Source organism: Rhyacophila brunnea, unplaced genomic scaffold (genome assembly GCF_057557595.1).
Source record: "Rhyacophila brunnea isolate RB1 unplaced genomic scaffold, BYU_Rbru_1.0 scaffold_9, whole genome shotgun sequence".
Lineage (NCBI taxonomy): Eukaryota > Metazoa > Arthropoda > Insecta > Trichoptera > Rhyacophilidae > Rhyacophila > Rhyacophila brunnea.
This window is the reverse complement of record NW_028233361.1, coordinates 28504733-28518592: the sequence shown is the minus strand read 5'-3', so window position 1 is coordinate 28518592 and position 13860 is coordinate 28504733. Positions and strand designations below refer to the sequence as shown.

General features: G+C 33.8%; 1 protein-coding gene across 1 annotated transcript in view; it reads left to right on the top strand.

Moving 5' to 3' along the window:
• Positions 1 to 9703, top strand: part of LOC147063487 (choline transporter-like protein 1) — a 35628-nt gene extending 25925 nt beyond the window's left edge. Inside the window, exons 7-13 of the mRNA XM_085959918.1 lie at positions 2776 to 3016; positions 3705 to 3830; positions 5482 to 5588; positions 6136 to 6392; positions 7215 to 7381; positions 8150 to 8242; positions 9292 to 9703. Of these exons, the coding sequence (XP_085816044.1) occupies positions 2776 to 3016; positions 3705 to 3830; positions 5482 to 5588; positions 6136 to 6392; positions 7215 to 7381; positions 8150 to 8242; positions 9292 to 9507 (1207 nt within the window). The 3' untranslated portion in view covers positions 9508 to 9703. The remainder of the gene's footprint in view (positions 1 to 2775; positions 3017 to 3704; positions 3831 to 5481; positions 5589 to 6135; positions 6393 to 7214; positions 7382 to 8149; positions 8243 to 9291) is intronic.
• Positions 9704 to 13860: the final 4157 nt, after the last annotated feature.

Below are 13860 nucleotides of genomic sequence, written 5' to 3'. Positions count from 1 at the left end.
CGTTGTCTAATTCCGTAAAATTATTGAATTCATACTATTGACTAAGTGTCATTGATGGACGTTGAATATAAATTCATGTACTATTCTATACGAATAGTATTCTTTATTCTCCTGAAGGATTCAGCGACTCATTTCAACCGGTGTGTTGGATCCACATCATGGATTTGAGCTTAAAGCTTTCTGCACGTCAGATTCTATAATATCTAAAAGCTAAAATAAATAATAGAAAATCGCAGTTTTATTAATCACACATTTTACTCTATTTATAAATACGTTGCTCGGATTATTACCAGAATGTTTTAATATTTTTGCTACAGATAGTTTAAATGAAATAATATTAGCATGTCGTAAATTTGTGACAAGGTGGGGCATTTTGATGCCATCGTATTTTGTTGTCTTTTTGTCATAATTTGTGTTGCACGTTATAATAAAAATATTCAGAATTAATGAGTTTTACATTAATATAATTCTAGGTTGTTTTTAAGGATTGTCAAATATTTATATTTGAGTAAATTTTGTATAATATGTGCGACGTATAGGATTTGTGGATATTAAAAACATTTATAAATTATTGATATTTGGAGATATTTATTTTTCATTAAATTAGTTTATTTAATGTTAAGTATCTATAATTAAATAAGTAGTATATTTACGTCAATATTACGGACCCGAAAATTCTGCTTTATAAATGGGTCAGTACAGGAGGGGCAATTTGAATAACTTTTCTATCAAAATGGTACAGTGTTTATTTTATAAAATTTATATAATACACTATTGCAATTTTTAATCAGCTCCCTTATGTATAATTTTATTGGTCTTCTCTAACCCACGGTTAACTAATGGTTACATGTGAGGGTGGAAGGAGTCCGCAGACAGTGTAATGTGTAGATAGCAGTTAAGACAGTTAAGAAAACCTAAAAATTACAACATTTTAATAATCACAATATTTTAATATATTTTATTCAATATTTTAATAATCAGCAAAACGCTGCCGTGCGAACGGACATATGATCGGTTCCCGCCGGCCGAAGAAATGCTTACGTGTCGGGTGTCATTCGTCGCATCACAGGAATGAACGAGTAAATAGTGCATTCCTGTCATTGTGTCGTGAGAAATCCATTGTTGGATTGATAACGTTTGTATCTTAATCAAATTTCGCAGACAAAATTCCAGGAAGCGATCCGCAGTGTGGGAACAAAAACAATAATTTACCCACGCCGTGGATAGCATTTTCTTTGTCTACTTTCAATATAAAAACAGATGTTGCAATCCAACAATAGATCAGTACTTTAAATTCGTTCGTCTTAATCACACGCTTCTCGCTTCAACGTTAAAATAATTTTTATTACAAACACTATCGTCGTAAATCTAATTTATAAACTTTGTATTGTACAAGCTGTAAATTGAATTTGTAATTTGTGTTAAGGGATAATAAATTTGGGGAATTACTTTTATACGCATCAAAACCTTCTGATTCTATTCATTACCTACCCCTCATCACACCATCCCTTGCCTCACATGTAAATTGTACGTAAAACATTTCACCGTGTCACAGTTCGCCGTGAGCTTTCTTATCGGAAAGAGATAACCGTATACTATACGATTCAATTTTCAATCTATTAGATACTGTATGAACATTAATTCAATTATATATAGCTGATTTTGGCAAAATTCATGAACTGAAGAATGAAAACCTAACCTAACAAATAATCCAGTAGGTATATCGGCTATTTTCAAAATTTGTTTGCTACTGGCTTCCTGTAAAGTGTAAACCGACAAGAACCGTGTTTTATTTAGACATGCACTTTATGTCAGTACTATACGACCCAAATAGGTTGGACGGTTTTTAATATACCGCCTTATATTTCCGATACAACATTTCACGGTGAAGTGTGATACGGCGAACTGCATACGGATAATTTTCCGGACACGTTAACTAATAGGTACCTAGAGTTTGAAATAGTGCGTGAGTCGCAGGTTCGACCGCTTGCAGGAAAATCATGTCATTTGATTCAGAACAAGAACCTAATGGATTGGGTGAATTTCTAATAACCGTTCCTCGTATAAAAAGAAAACATGAATGTTCATTCTGTGGAGCTCCATATGTGATAGCATTAAGGCTATACTTCAGCTGGGGCACGGTCTAAAACGATCGTGACTACGCGACGCGAAGATTGTGCAAACGACGCCTGCAGAACAAAACATAATTTGTCATAAAAATTTCAACATACGTCCATTTAATGTTCTGTTTATTGTTCTATTAGTAACAATAATAATATGAGGGTGGAAGAAGATTCCGCAGACAACGTGCAACGTGTCAATAGCATTTAAGTCATAGTTAAAAAACCTAGAAATATGTACATCATATAACTAATCTTAAAGTGTATTTCAAACCAAAATTTACAGCAATATAATTTTTACGATCAGTAAACTCGATTGTGCGAACCGACGCATTTACATTTCCCGTAGTCCGAAGGAATGTTTACGTGTCAAATTTCATCTGTTGTATTACAAGAATCAACAAATATATTCATAATCATGTTTTCTTTTTCAAGTAAATGGGTACCGTTTTTTAGTCATCTCTACATGATTTAAGAATTAATACCCCCATCGCCATCACGAAACAAATTGACGTGTTCACAGCTCGACTTTCGCTCTCCGATTGTCAGCGAGTCCAAAATTTCGTCGCACCTATAGTTGAAAATTATTTGCCGTTTTACTGAAGTATGCTCTTAAAAAAGAAAAATGTTCATTTGCTCCATTTTACTCTTCCAGGGTAATGTGGGTAAGAGAAAAAGACAGACTGGAAGGTATGCAAGAACAACAGCAGGATGACGTCAGCAAAAGAAAAGTGTACAGTTATTTGGCGTATGCTGTGGTGGCAACCATAGCCACTGTTGTCATTTTACTTGTTCTCTTGGTGATGAGGAAGAGAATCGCCCTGGTTGTGCAGCTCTTCAAAGAGGCTGGAAAAGCTATTGGGAGTATGCCTTTACTACTCATCGAACCAGTGATTGTAAGATTTTAAAATTATTTATAGTTTACTGTTTTATTTAGTTTAAGACATGCGCGCGCTTAGAAAAAAGGGTAAGGGGGGTCCGTTTCACAATATAATAATTTTTAAATATTTTTTTGCGGAAGGAGTATTACATAATATATCTGAGAGCTAAGTCTAGAAAGAACACTTTCGTTAAAACGCAATTTAAGATTTTTTCTATGTAAGTAGATACTTAAAATAACTTAATTCGCTTAAAAATTGCAGGTTTATGTCATGAATAGATTCTATGTGTGAATTGGGCCTGACACGTATAAAATATGTAAAATTAGACTTACACTGATAGTCTCTAAGGTACAGATATAAATATTATTTCGATTATGTATAATGTGATTTTGATATTAATACAATGATATCATACTTCCAATATATAAAAATGTAATAGTATGTCGGGAATTATTATGTATTTGACAATACGGAAATAATATCCCTATCTATGACTATGTCATATTTATGATAGGTTCATATTTAAAATATACCTACATCTTTATTCAACATATTATTATTATCATGTGAGCATTTTGATTCAATGAGCAACGTTGCTCTTTGTTCAACATCTTCTGATGTTTTGGCCTTTTTATACAATAGAAGGTTTTTGTTCATTGTACCTTCAACTAATGATTAAAATATGTGAATATTTTCGTTTCAGACATCCCTCGCGCTGGCGTTAACAGTTGGATTGTGGATATATTTTAGTTTATGGGTGGAAAGCGCAGGATTTTTAACACTTGGGACTAATCAAAGCTTTCATTATCGAAAAGACACCGCTATGAAAGTAAGTCAGTTCATAATAATATAGTTTAAAAATCTGCATTTTTTAAAAAATATTATAACTTTAAAAGTATATTTTTGTTATAGAGTATTTGATCGAGAAGAACAAAATTAAAAGCTTAAACGCGTCACTAAAATTTGGAGTTTATTATGAACTAGTAATCACCTGCGAATTGATAGTGCGAATAAATATGATATATATAATATACACATTGAAGAAATACTCCGATTCGTATAATTATATTTTCGATTTTTAGGCACGCGCTCATCTGCCTGCGCTAGGGCTAGATAATAAGTTAATATCAACAATATAGACTATATACTGTTCAAGTTTCATCAATATTGGTCAAGTAATTCTTCAGTTATAATCAAACAAATGGACAGTCATAATTTTGTAGTATAATATACATGGTTTTAAAGTGTACGCGTCATTAATTTATCAACCTCAGTAATAAATAAAATAATGAGGGCGTTGATACAACCCCATGTTGCATGCTGGGACTTATCTTAGTGTGATACATACATAGTGTTAGCTCAGTGCAATTCCGACATTTAAAGTAATGATAGCGCGGTTTATCGTCGGAGAAATTAAGAAGTTGCGTGCTTTGTATCATGTCTGCTGATTAATTGTTAGCGCCATTTTACAACATTTTTCTTAGCTCGTTTTCTTATTTGTCCGGTGGTTCTTTGTCCGGTACAAATCTTGCAATCGATTTTTAACTAACTTCCCGACTAGCTAGACATTTGAAACTTTTAGAATGTATCAGAACACGATGCCAATGCATTTTTTAAATACTTTTAGCCATCTTTAAGTAGAATTGAATTCATTTTCAGTTAATTCTGTTATGTATGAAAAGTTATTTCGGAAGAAATCCGTAATCCAATCCACTATTATTGGTTGCTATGCAATGCAATCCACTATTATTGGTGTATAAGTGGGTGGTCCTAGCAACTAAATTAATAATATATACCTACGTGCGTTACTATAGAAATCAAAATGACATTTCAGCATTTCTATATTTGTTTGTTTGTTTTTTATTTACTTCATATCAAGTGCAAGTTTGAGCATATTGAGCATAATAATTCAACAGAAAATTTAAAAACGTATATAAAAAGTTTTTTTTATCTTGTAATTATTTGTACTCAAAAAACAAAATGAGTGCACAAAATGCACATGTTCGGATTTTGTATAAAAATTAGTGGTCATAGTTCTTTTTGTCATAACTTTCATATATTTAGGCTCCATCTCCATGCAAGACACTTTAATATGCTGCAGCGATCGAAATAGAGAATTTTATGTTCTGGAGCGCCGATAATTTTCCGAAAATATTAAAATATATGTTCGATTTTTCTATTATATGCCTACCATGCATTTCGTATTAAACGTTAAGAAAAAATATGTACCTGATGTAAGTGATGTTCTTAATAATTCACGAATCAGAACGCAATTTATAAATTTTCCACATAACAAAGCTGTAATATCGAGGATTTCACTCCGGAATTGCATTCCGGTCCATTTCGACCCCTGAATTTGCATGATAATACCTACATAACATAATTATGCACCGATTGATAATGTAGCATACACGTTATATTGTCATAAATAAAGAAGCATGGATGCAAAATAAATAATGAATTTTAATTTTTGATTTTAGGTATGCAAATGGTATAACTTGTTCGCATTATTTTGGTTCACACAGTTTATAATAGGATGTCAACACATGGTGATTGCGGGCGCAGTAGCTACATGGTTCTTTACCAGGTAACAAAATATTAATTCACTCAACATATTTTACAACGTTTTTATTAGCTCGTATTCTTGTTTGTCCGGTGGTTGTTTGTCCAGTACAAATCTTGCAATCGATTTTTAACTAACTTCCCGACTAGCTAGACATTTGAAACTTTTAGAATATAACAGAACACGATGTCAATGCATTCTTTTAATACTTTTAGCCATCTTTAAGCAGAATTGAATTAATTTTCAGTTAAATCTGTTTTGTATGGAAAGTTATTTCAGAAAAATCCGTAAAAAGTAAACGACTGTTATTGGTTGCTAAGGGGATGGTCCTAGCAACTAAATTATTAATATATACGTGCGTTACTATGGAAATCAAAATAAAATGTCAAAATGACATTTCAGTATTCTATATTATTTGTTTTTTTTTATTTACTTCATATCAAGTACACGTTTGAGCATATTGAGCATAAAATTTAAAAACGTTGTATATAAAAAGTTCTTTTTATCTTGTAATTATTATATACTAATAAACTAAATAAGCATTATTTTTCACAAAATAATTCTTTTCCAGAAACAAAAACAACTTGTCATCGCCCATTTCGACGAGCTTCAGAAACTTGATAAGTTTTCACCTAGGAACCGTAGCACTGGGGTCGTTGCTTATCGCCTGTGTTCAAATGTTGAGAGCCTTTCTACAGATCCTTCAAAGGCAATTGAAAGGGTCAACGAACAAAATTGCCGAATATTTACTGACATGCTGCCAGTGTTGCCTGCTCTGCTTCGAGAAGTTTCTGCAATATCTCTCTCGGAACGCTTACATCGAGACAGGTGAGATCCACCATAAATATAATATACGCAGCGGTGTAATGGTTTTAAATTGGTTAAAAAGTCAAAACGATCAGCGGCGATTTTCTTTGACGCAATTAATTTGCCAGAAAAATTAAAAGGGAACCTTCAAATAGTTTTTTTTTAAATTTTGACTATTTGAATAGTCAGTTCACTACACTACTCTTCTGCAACATCTTCTTGGCTACCCTTCTAGGCTCTGTTGTCTACTTAATGGGAGGAGCTTGTTAGTTTATAATGGAAGTTCGGTTAAAAATGGGTGAAGCATGTTAGTTCACAGTTTTAACACGTAACCAAAAAGATATTGCTGATGAGTAGTCAGTCATATCGCTTCTTCTTCTATAAGTTTCCAAACTGTTGGTTAACTTTACGATTTTACCGAGCTCTTACGTTTTCCCTCGTGCGATGTTACATATCAGTTCCTGGATGTTCTCAAAGACACCTGCAAGTCGAAACTCTACTCTGTGTCACTCAACAATCGGACATTGTACCGCTACGTGTGCAATGTCTTCCTGGACATAACTTTCATTACAGCGTTGCAAATCATTTCTCTTCATGAGGACGTCACATCTTTTATTCATCGTGTGGCTTGATTTTAGTTTAAATATCAATTCGAACTCATTTCTGCTCAAAGGAGACTAAAACCCCAGATTGCTAGAAATACGTATTTGTCAATTTTAGAACTCTCCCTCGAAATCAGCACATCGTATGCTTCAGGGCAAAATATAACCACTAGGTACGTCCAAAAACTGGCCACATATAACAGGATAATGGAAATTACTGTTGTTTTTGTTGTCATTTTAGCAATTTATGGATACGGATTCTGCAAAGCCGGTAAACAAGCATTCCACCTGCTGTCTTCGAACGCTCTCCGAGTGATGGCCATCAACTCTGTAGGAGACTTTATCCTCTTCCTGGGGAAGGCTTTTGTAGTCATGGCGACAGTTCTTGTTGGGATAGAACTGATACAGGTACAAGTAACTATCAAATTGATTGCTATGTAAATATTCGCCATTAACATCTATATTGTCATCCACTACCCGCTTAGGTCGCTCAGCTATGTTATCGGGCCTCATTATCCGGCGTCAAGTATGTATACAAATTAAATTGTCACATTTCGTTTCCCAGAGAAACTGTTCGACACTAAAGATCTACCATCGTAAGTTGGCAGCCGGTCGAATTTGAAACTAAAATTGTCTATCGAAGATAAATTTGTTACAAATGCCATTTAATTTTACAACATGTTTCTCGAATTATGGATTGCATAATATTTGTACAGAAATCTACTACCAATAAAAAATTATAAATTACCATTTTTTTGTTAGTTATGGTAATATTCTCAATGTCATACTAGCGCCCTCGCTGAAATGCCAATTTATGATGGTAGATCTATAGACTGAATCACCATGCACATAATATATTATATGCACTGGTCACCTTTATATTTTAGAAGAGTGTTGTATAGGTATGTAGATACCAAGCTACATATATAGTATTTTTATATCACGAAGGTGTATCGTTACTCAATTACTCTAAATAGCTACATGCGATATGTACCTATACTATATCTTACTCATGACAGTTTATCAAATAATTAGTCTGGAGTGACTGCGATGCACCTTCGTGACCTAAAGTGTGTATAACGACTTCTTAACTGTAAATATGAAATAATTATTGATCTAGTTGTTGATACTAGGTTGTACGGAATTTATAATACTAATTTGTTACACTTTTTACAGAAAAAAGAAGGTGTGCAGCATGTTTGGGTACCATTAGGCATCTCCGGAATACTGGCATACTTAACTTCACACTGTTTTATGACGGTTTATGAGGTTAGTTATACTTTTTTTCTTTATAAATCTCATGGCTCCAGCGGCGATCTTCTTTTACGCAATTGACGCATCTGATTCGTCAGAAGATTTAGAAATGGGCATCAAAACAATTCTGGCCAGTCATAGAATTATCCAATTATATGAAAATCTTAAAAATATGTGTAGATATTTCTCACACATCGGGTAGAACATAGTAACCAAAGCATAACAATATCCCTGAAATTAATATAACACACTGGAAGTCTGAGAGGGCTCTAGCCTGAGGACCCAGCGTTGTGGCTCGACTAGTGAGATAAACACACATCACGAATTTCCTCTAATAGTAAAAAGTTACTTCAAGAATATTAACATTTTAAAATATGTAGTTTTGCAATGCAATTTGATGTGATATCATGATGATTGATAATTTGACAATAATAACAAATGTAGCTATAACTACATTCTAATTAGTTTACGATTTGTACTATTCCATTTGGGATTGGTTGATTTGATTAATGGTCCCACCAAACTAAATTCGCCCCGCACCACACCCGGTCTAATCGAGCGTATCACGGGACTCTATGTATGGTGTGAACCATGTTTTTTTCGACTGGAATTGTCTCAGGTTATATAAGGCTGTGGTTGGCATGCACTCATGTGCTATGACTGAATTTACATTAATTACTCTAAAAGATTCCATCAAGTACCTAATTTAGTCATTAGTATTAATTTTCTATAACTGCATGCTAAAGGACAATCCATTGCTATTGTAGATAATAGATATACAGCTTAGAACAGTGTTAGAATATTGTTATTTTGTTGTAAGTAAAGAATGCAAATTCGTCAATACACTGGAAGTGGCCATTGGATGTATTCGGAACTGCCAACATGCTCAATATTAACTTTTCTATCTAACCAATTCAACCATAGGCACTAAAATAGTTCTAAAATCTCCATCAAAAGTAATCACATAAAACATGCGTATTATGTCTTCGCCTAGGTGTATTCCAAAATATTTTATTTTGTTTTATTCCACATATTTTTAATAATTCAGTGTTATTTTTACCCAGATGGCGATCGACAGCATCTTCCTCTGCTTCTGCGAGGACTGCGAGCGCAACGACGGCATCACTCGACCCTACTTCATGAGCCGAGGACTAATGGAGTTTGTTCAAAACAGCAAAAAAGCGCTAGCGGTCCTGGACGATACCGACGGAAAACCACCCAGTCCGAAAGAACAGGCCTGGAATGCACCCAAGTCTATTTCAGAAACAGTGGATCAATAGACTTTTGAAATTGTGCTTTTGATATCAAAACTAAGGCGTAAGCTGGCTCTCACATCTAAATTCGCCTCGTCTGCTGCACAGCCATTAATCAAACCTACCAAGAACGGCGATCCGCTGTTGCATATGAAGACCGCGTAAATCTTCAGCGAGCCGGTTTAGGAATGACAAATTCGTAGGTGTTCATATGCATCCTGGCGTCTTCGACTTGCAGCCCGAGAAGCGTGAAACTTGTCGATTGCGACAGTGGATGTTTTTTTTAAACTAAGCTCTATTTGGCGTATTCGACACGTTGCAGCCGATACGAGTTTTGATGTGAGAGCCGGTTAAAGCCCACATAAGGCGTCAATTTTGCGAGCGGTGCGACCGCTGAAATAAAATAGAATGTATACTAATACTGTAAATCACACCAAAACAATTGATGTGAAATCTACTGCAATTGAATAGTCGTGGTCGGTTTCCAGTTGGAAATGTAAAAAAACCTTCGTTCTACTTTCCAAGAAAATCAAAGGCAAATGTTCACGACTTTACTACTACACTGGGCAGCGCGCAGGACTCGAAATGGACCGGAGCGCACCGGAGCGCCGTTCTGGTTCGTAAAATCCCCAAAATTATCGCTCTGTTTCTCGATATATTTATTTTTACGTCTGCGCTAGATTTTCCATTTAATGTAAAAATCTAACACACTTATTTTTATAAAATACACATGCAATTAGATAACTAAGTATGTTAATATTTTTGTAAAAATGTCGAGCGCTCCGGTTCGTAAAATATTTCATTTCGAGCACTGGCAGCGCGGTAGGCGTATTCTTTGTGTGGGTCATTCCAAATTTCACACCCTCGCCGTCCTCCTGCTTTGGGCCTTCTGCCTAACTACCTATTTACGCTTTAACCGCCCCCCTCCCCTTTGATTGTCACAATTTTCGTATGAATCTACTTTGGCGTCGGTGGCGATATTCCATGAAGCAAAAGAGACGACAGTATCAAAATCTCAAAATGATACGTATTTTTCACAATATGAGTGTATAAAATTAATCAAAGAATAAAACGACCCAGGAATATGGCTGTTGCAATATGCCAATTGCGGTTTATTGCACCTAAATTTTCCAGAGATTATATGACCTAAAACCTCCACTAAATCTGCGTCTGTTCTGTTATTATTATATTTTACGAGAATATGTGTTATTAGTTCGATAATAATCGATAATAAACTATTTTATTACTACATATTATATTTATATTTTAGAGGCATATATACGCATAATATTCAAAATATCAAACGTGCGAGTTAAGTATACTAAGAATCCTAAGCAAACACAATATCACGTTCTTTTCTCTCATTATATTGTAAGTATTTTATAATACATTTACTATTTTAATTAAAAATACAATGCTAGAAAGATATATTTTTATTTTTACAAATGAGGGTATACCTACTTGTGGACGTAACACAAGTTTTATGTGAGTACCTATACATATTTACAAGAATATTAATTGAATAGGTAGATACCTATGTAGTTACGATATGTTTTCGAAGGTTGGTGCACTGTGTTGTTTATATTTTACCCAACAAATATATATTTTTAAATGCTATGCTTGTAAACAAAACAATGCTTGGGAATTTTAATGATAATAAAACAAATTTATTTATCTAAATATGTACAACGAAATGGATATGAAAATGATCGAAATATTTTATATATACTTATATAATAATTTTTTTTTAAGACTAACCTTATAATGTGTGGTAATATCAAAATGATAAACGTTTCTAAAGCCGCGTTGACACGGTCTAAGTACGATGCAAGTACACTTTGATCGAGTGCCATCCAAGTGACAGCTTCATACTAATTATTCCTATCCAAGGTAACTTGGATGAGTAGGACGCGGTCCCAAGCTACTTGGACCGCGAAAAACAATGATAAACCCAGCCTGAATACGTCATTGTTGTAGATTTTTATGTTTTTTGTTCGTTGCATCAGTGTCTACATTAGGATGAAGTGCAAATACCAAATATAAAGTTGTGGCATTTATATTTTGAAATTATCGAAATTGACACAATGCTTGGTCATCGCATTAGCTCTTGTAAAAGCGCTCTCAAATTTTAATATAAAGCAGTCACCCACCGCCATCTTTAGATTAATAAAGCCTGAGCATAACTTTCATGCACAAGCAACGAGTGGTCCACTTTTCAGCTGTCAAAATCAGATCCCAGATTGCTTGACATATTAATTTGCCCTTTCTCGTTTCAAATATTGAATTATGAAAAATTCTCAAATCAAATATATTAACTATCAGTGTTATTTATAAATAATATACATTCTTGTTATTCATCAGCTGTCAAAGTCAGACTAGTCCTTTACACAAAAACCGGTGATAATATCGATTTCCAAAAAATATGTCGCATTGATCTATGCATTACATTAATAATTGTAGAAAGCGTATTAATGCTAGTGTACTATTTATCATTTAACTCATCTATCCAAATCAAATCATTCCCTGTGTCAAGGCAGCTGGAAATATCGATTTGTAATAGCATTTTAATACTCATATTTTTATTAGCAGTGTATCCATATATTATAATGAATAGTGTAGGAATATGTTTTCTGAAAATAGAATGGCCTGTAATGAATGAAACTGAAATCAAGTAGGTAAGTCATACTTTGAATAATTGATCTTCACATTCTCTTATTATACTTATCGCGCTTCTTGTGTAAATAAGCCCTAAAAAAGAAGGAAGAATACTCCAACAAGTGAACATGACAGACGCGTCAGTATGAGCACTCTATAGATGATGACAGGCAATGACAGGTCATCCATAGACAACGGCATGGGCGAAAAGTAGGACCAGTCGTGTAATGTATCGGCTTTCTTCTTCAGTAGCCAATGAGTCATCCCATTAACACCTGTTTACTGAGTTACAAGTATCTGTGTATATGGCAAGTAATCGAAAAGGCTTTTTGAATGGGACAAAAAAATGTTTCCGATTTTAGCTTATCTTTGTATATTATACTACCTAGTAGTACCTATAGTACCTACCTAGATTTATTCATGTTATCAAAATGATATTTAAAATAATGATTTCTTATAAGCTTGTGGACGAATGTTAAATTGTTGACGGAAAGTAACATGCTTTGTTTTTGAAAATGATTGCCTAAAACGTAACTAATGGTTGGGATTAATAATGTTAATATATTGCCTTATCGAATAAAACTTGTGGGTAGATAGTGTGACACCCCCGTATGGTCCCCATTTGGGGATGTCTTTGTGTATCTGGAGACGCTCGAATCGGTATCAAAGCCAACAAATAATAAAGCGCTGATTACGAAAATAAATAATAATAAAAGAGCCCAGCCGGCAATGCCGTAAATTTTGTTAACCGTTGGAGATTTGCAACGTCGCTTTCTTTTCGACGACGGTTTCGTTGGAAAAAATCACAAGATGGCGCGCAGATCGCGACAAACAGAAAAATCGCGAGCACGCCGATTTCGTACGGATAAAATAAATTATTCAAAATGTAACCATATAGTATAATATTAACGTTAAATAAACTCGCCGTTTTCCATCACAATTCCGATGACTTAATTATCCACCTTCATCCCAAATACAGACGATAAAAAAGAAAACAAAACACAAAGTGACAGTTGAGAAATTCTCTTACCAAAATGGAGGGAAGTGATAATAGGTACCTAGTAAACTTTATGTATGCATATTTTCATATAACGCACAAAATTATACATATTGTTGTATTTTTATTAATTATACAGGTAGGTACATAATTATTATGTATAACCAAAGATGTGGAAGTAAACCTTTCTTCTAGGAAGATGGCGCTTTTCTGTATTAAAATTTACTTATGAGTGAAAATTGTAAAATATAACTTTAAGACGTAGACAGCATGACAACACATAATATAACGAAATAAATAACATTATTATAATGTACATATATACGTATAAAAATGTGTCGCTACATTTCAAAATCAGCCAAGTCCACCTTTAGGTATTTTTTGACTTTTTGTGAATAGCTGAAGAACTACTGCTTTCTAACATTTCTCCATCATCAAAATGTGGAATTTATTAATTTTAAATCTTCTATACTCGAAATAATATAAACTTTCACCCTTGTGACTGTGTGTTTGAGAAAACAAAAAGCTGTTTTTCCCCTATTCATATATTATGGACATGGCTGATTTTGAAATCTAGCGACACAAATATACAAAATTAAATATTATGAAGTAAGTACACCGATCATCACATCTTAAAAAAATATTAACACCATCCATCTAAACTCATCTCAAGCAAGTAGAAAACCTATATTAACCCGAAGCAATTTCTTGTTATATTGTCCTCCCAA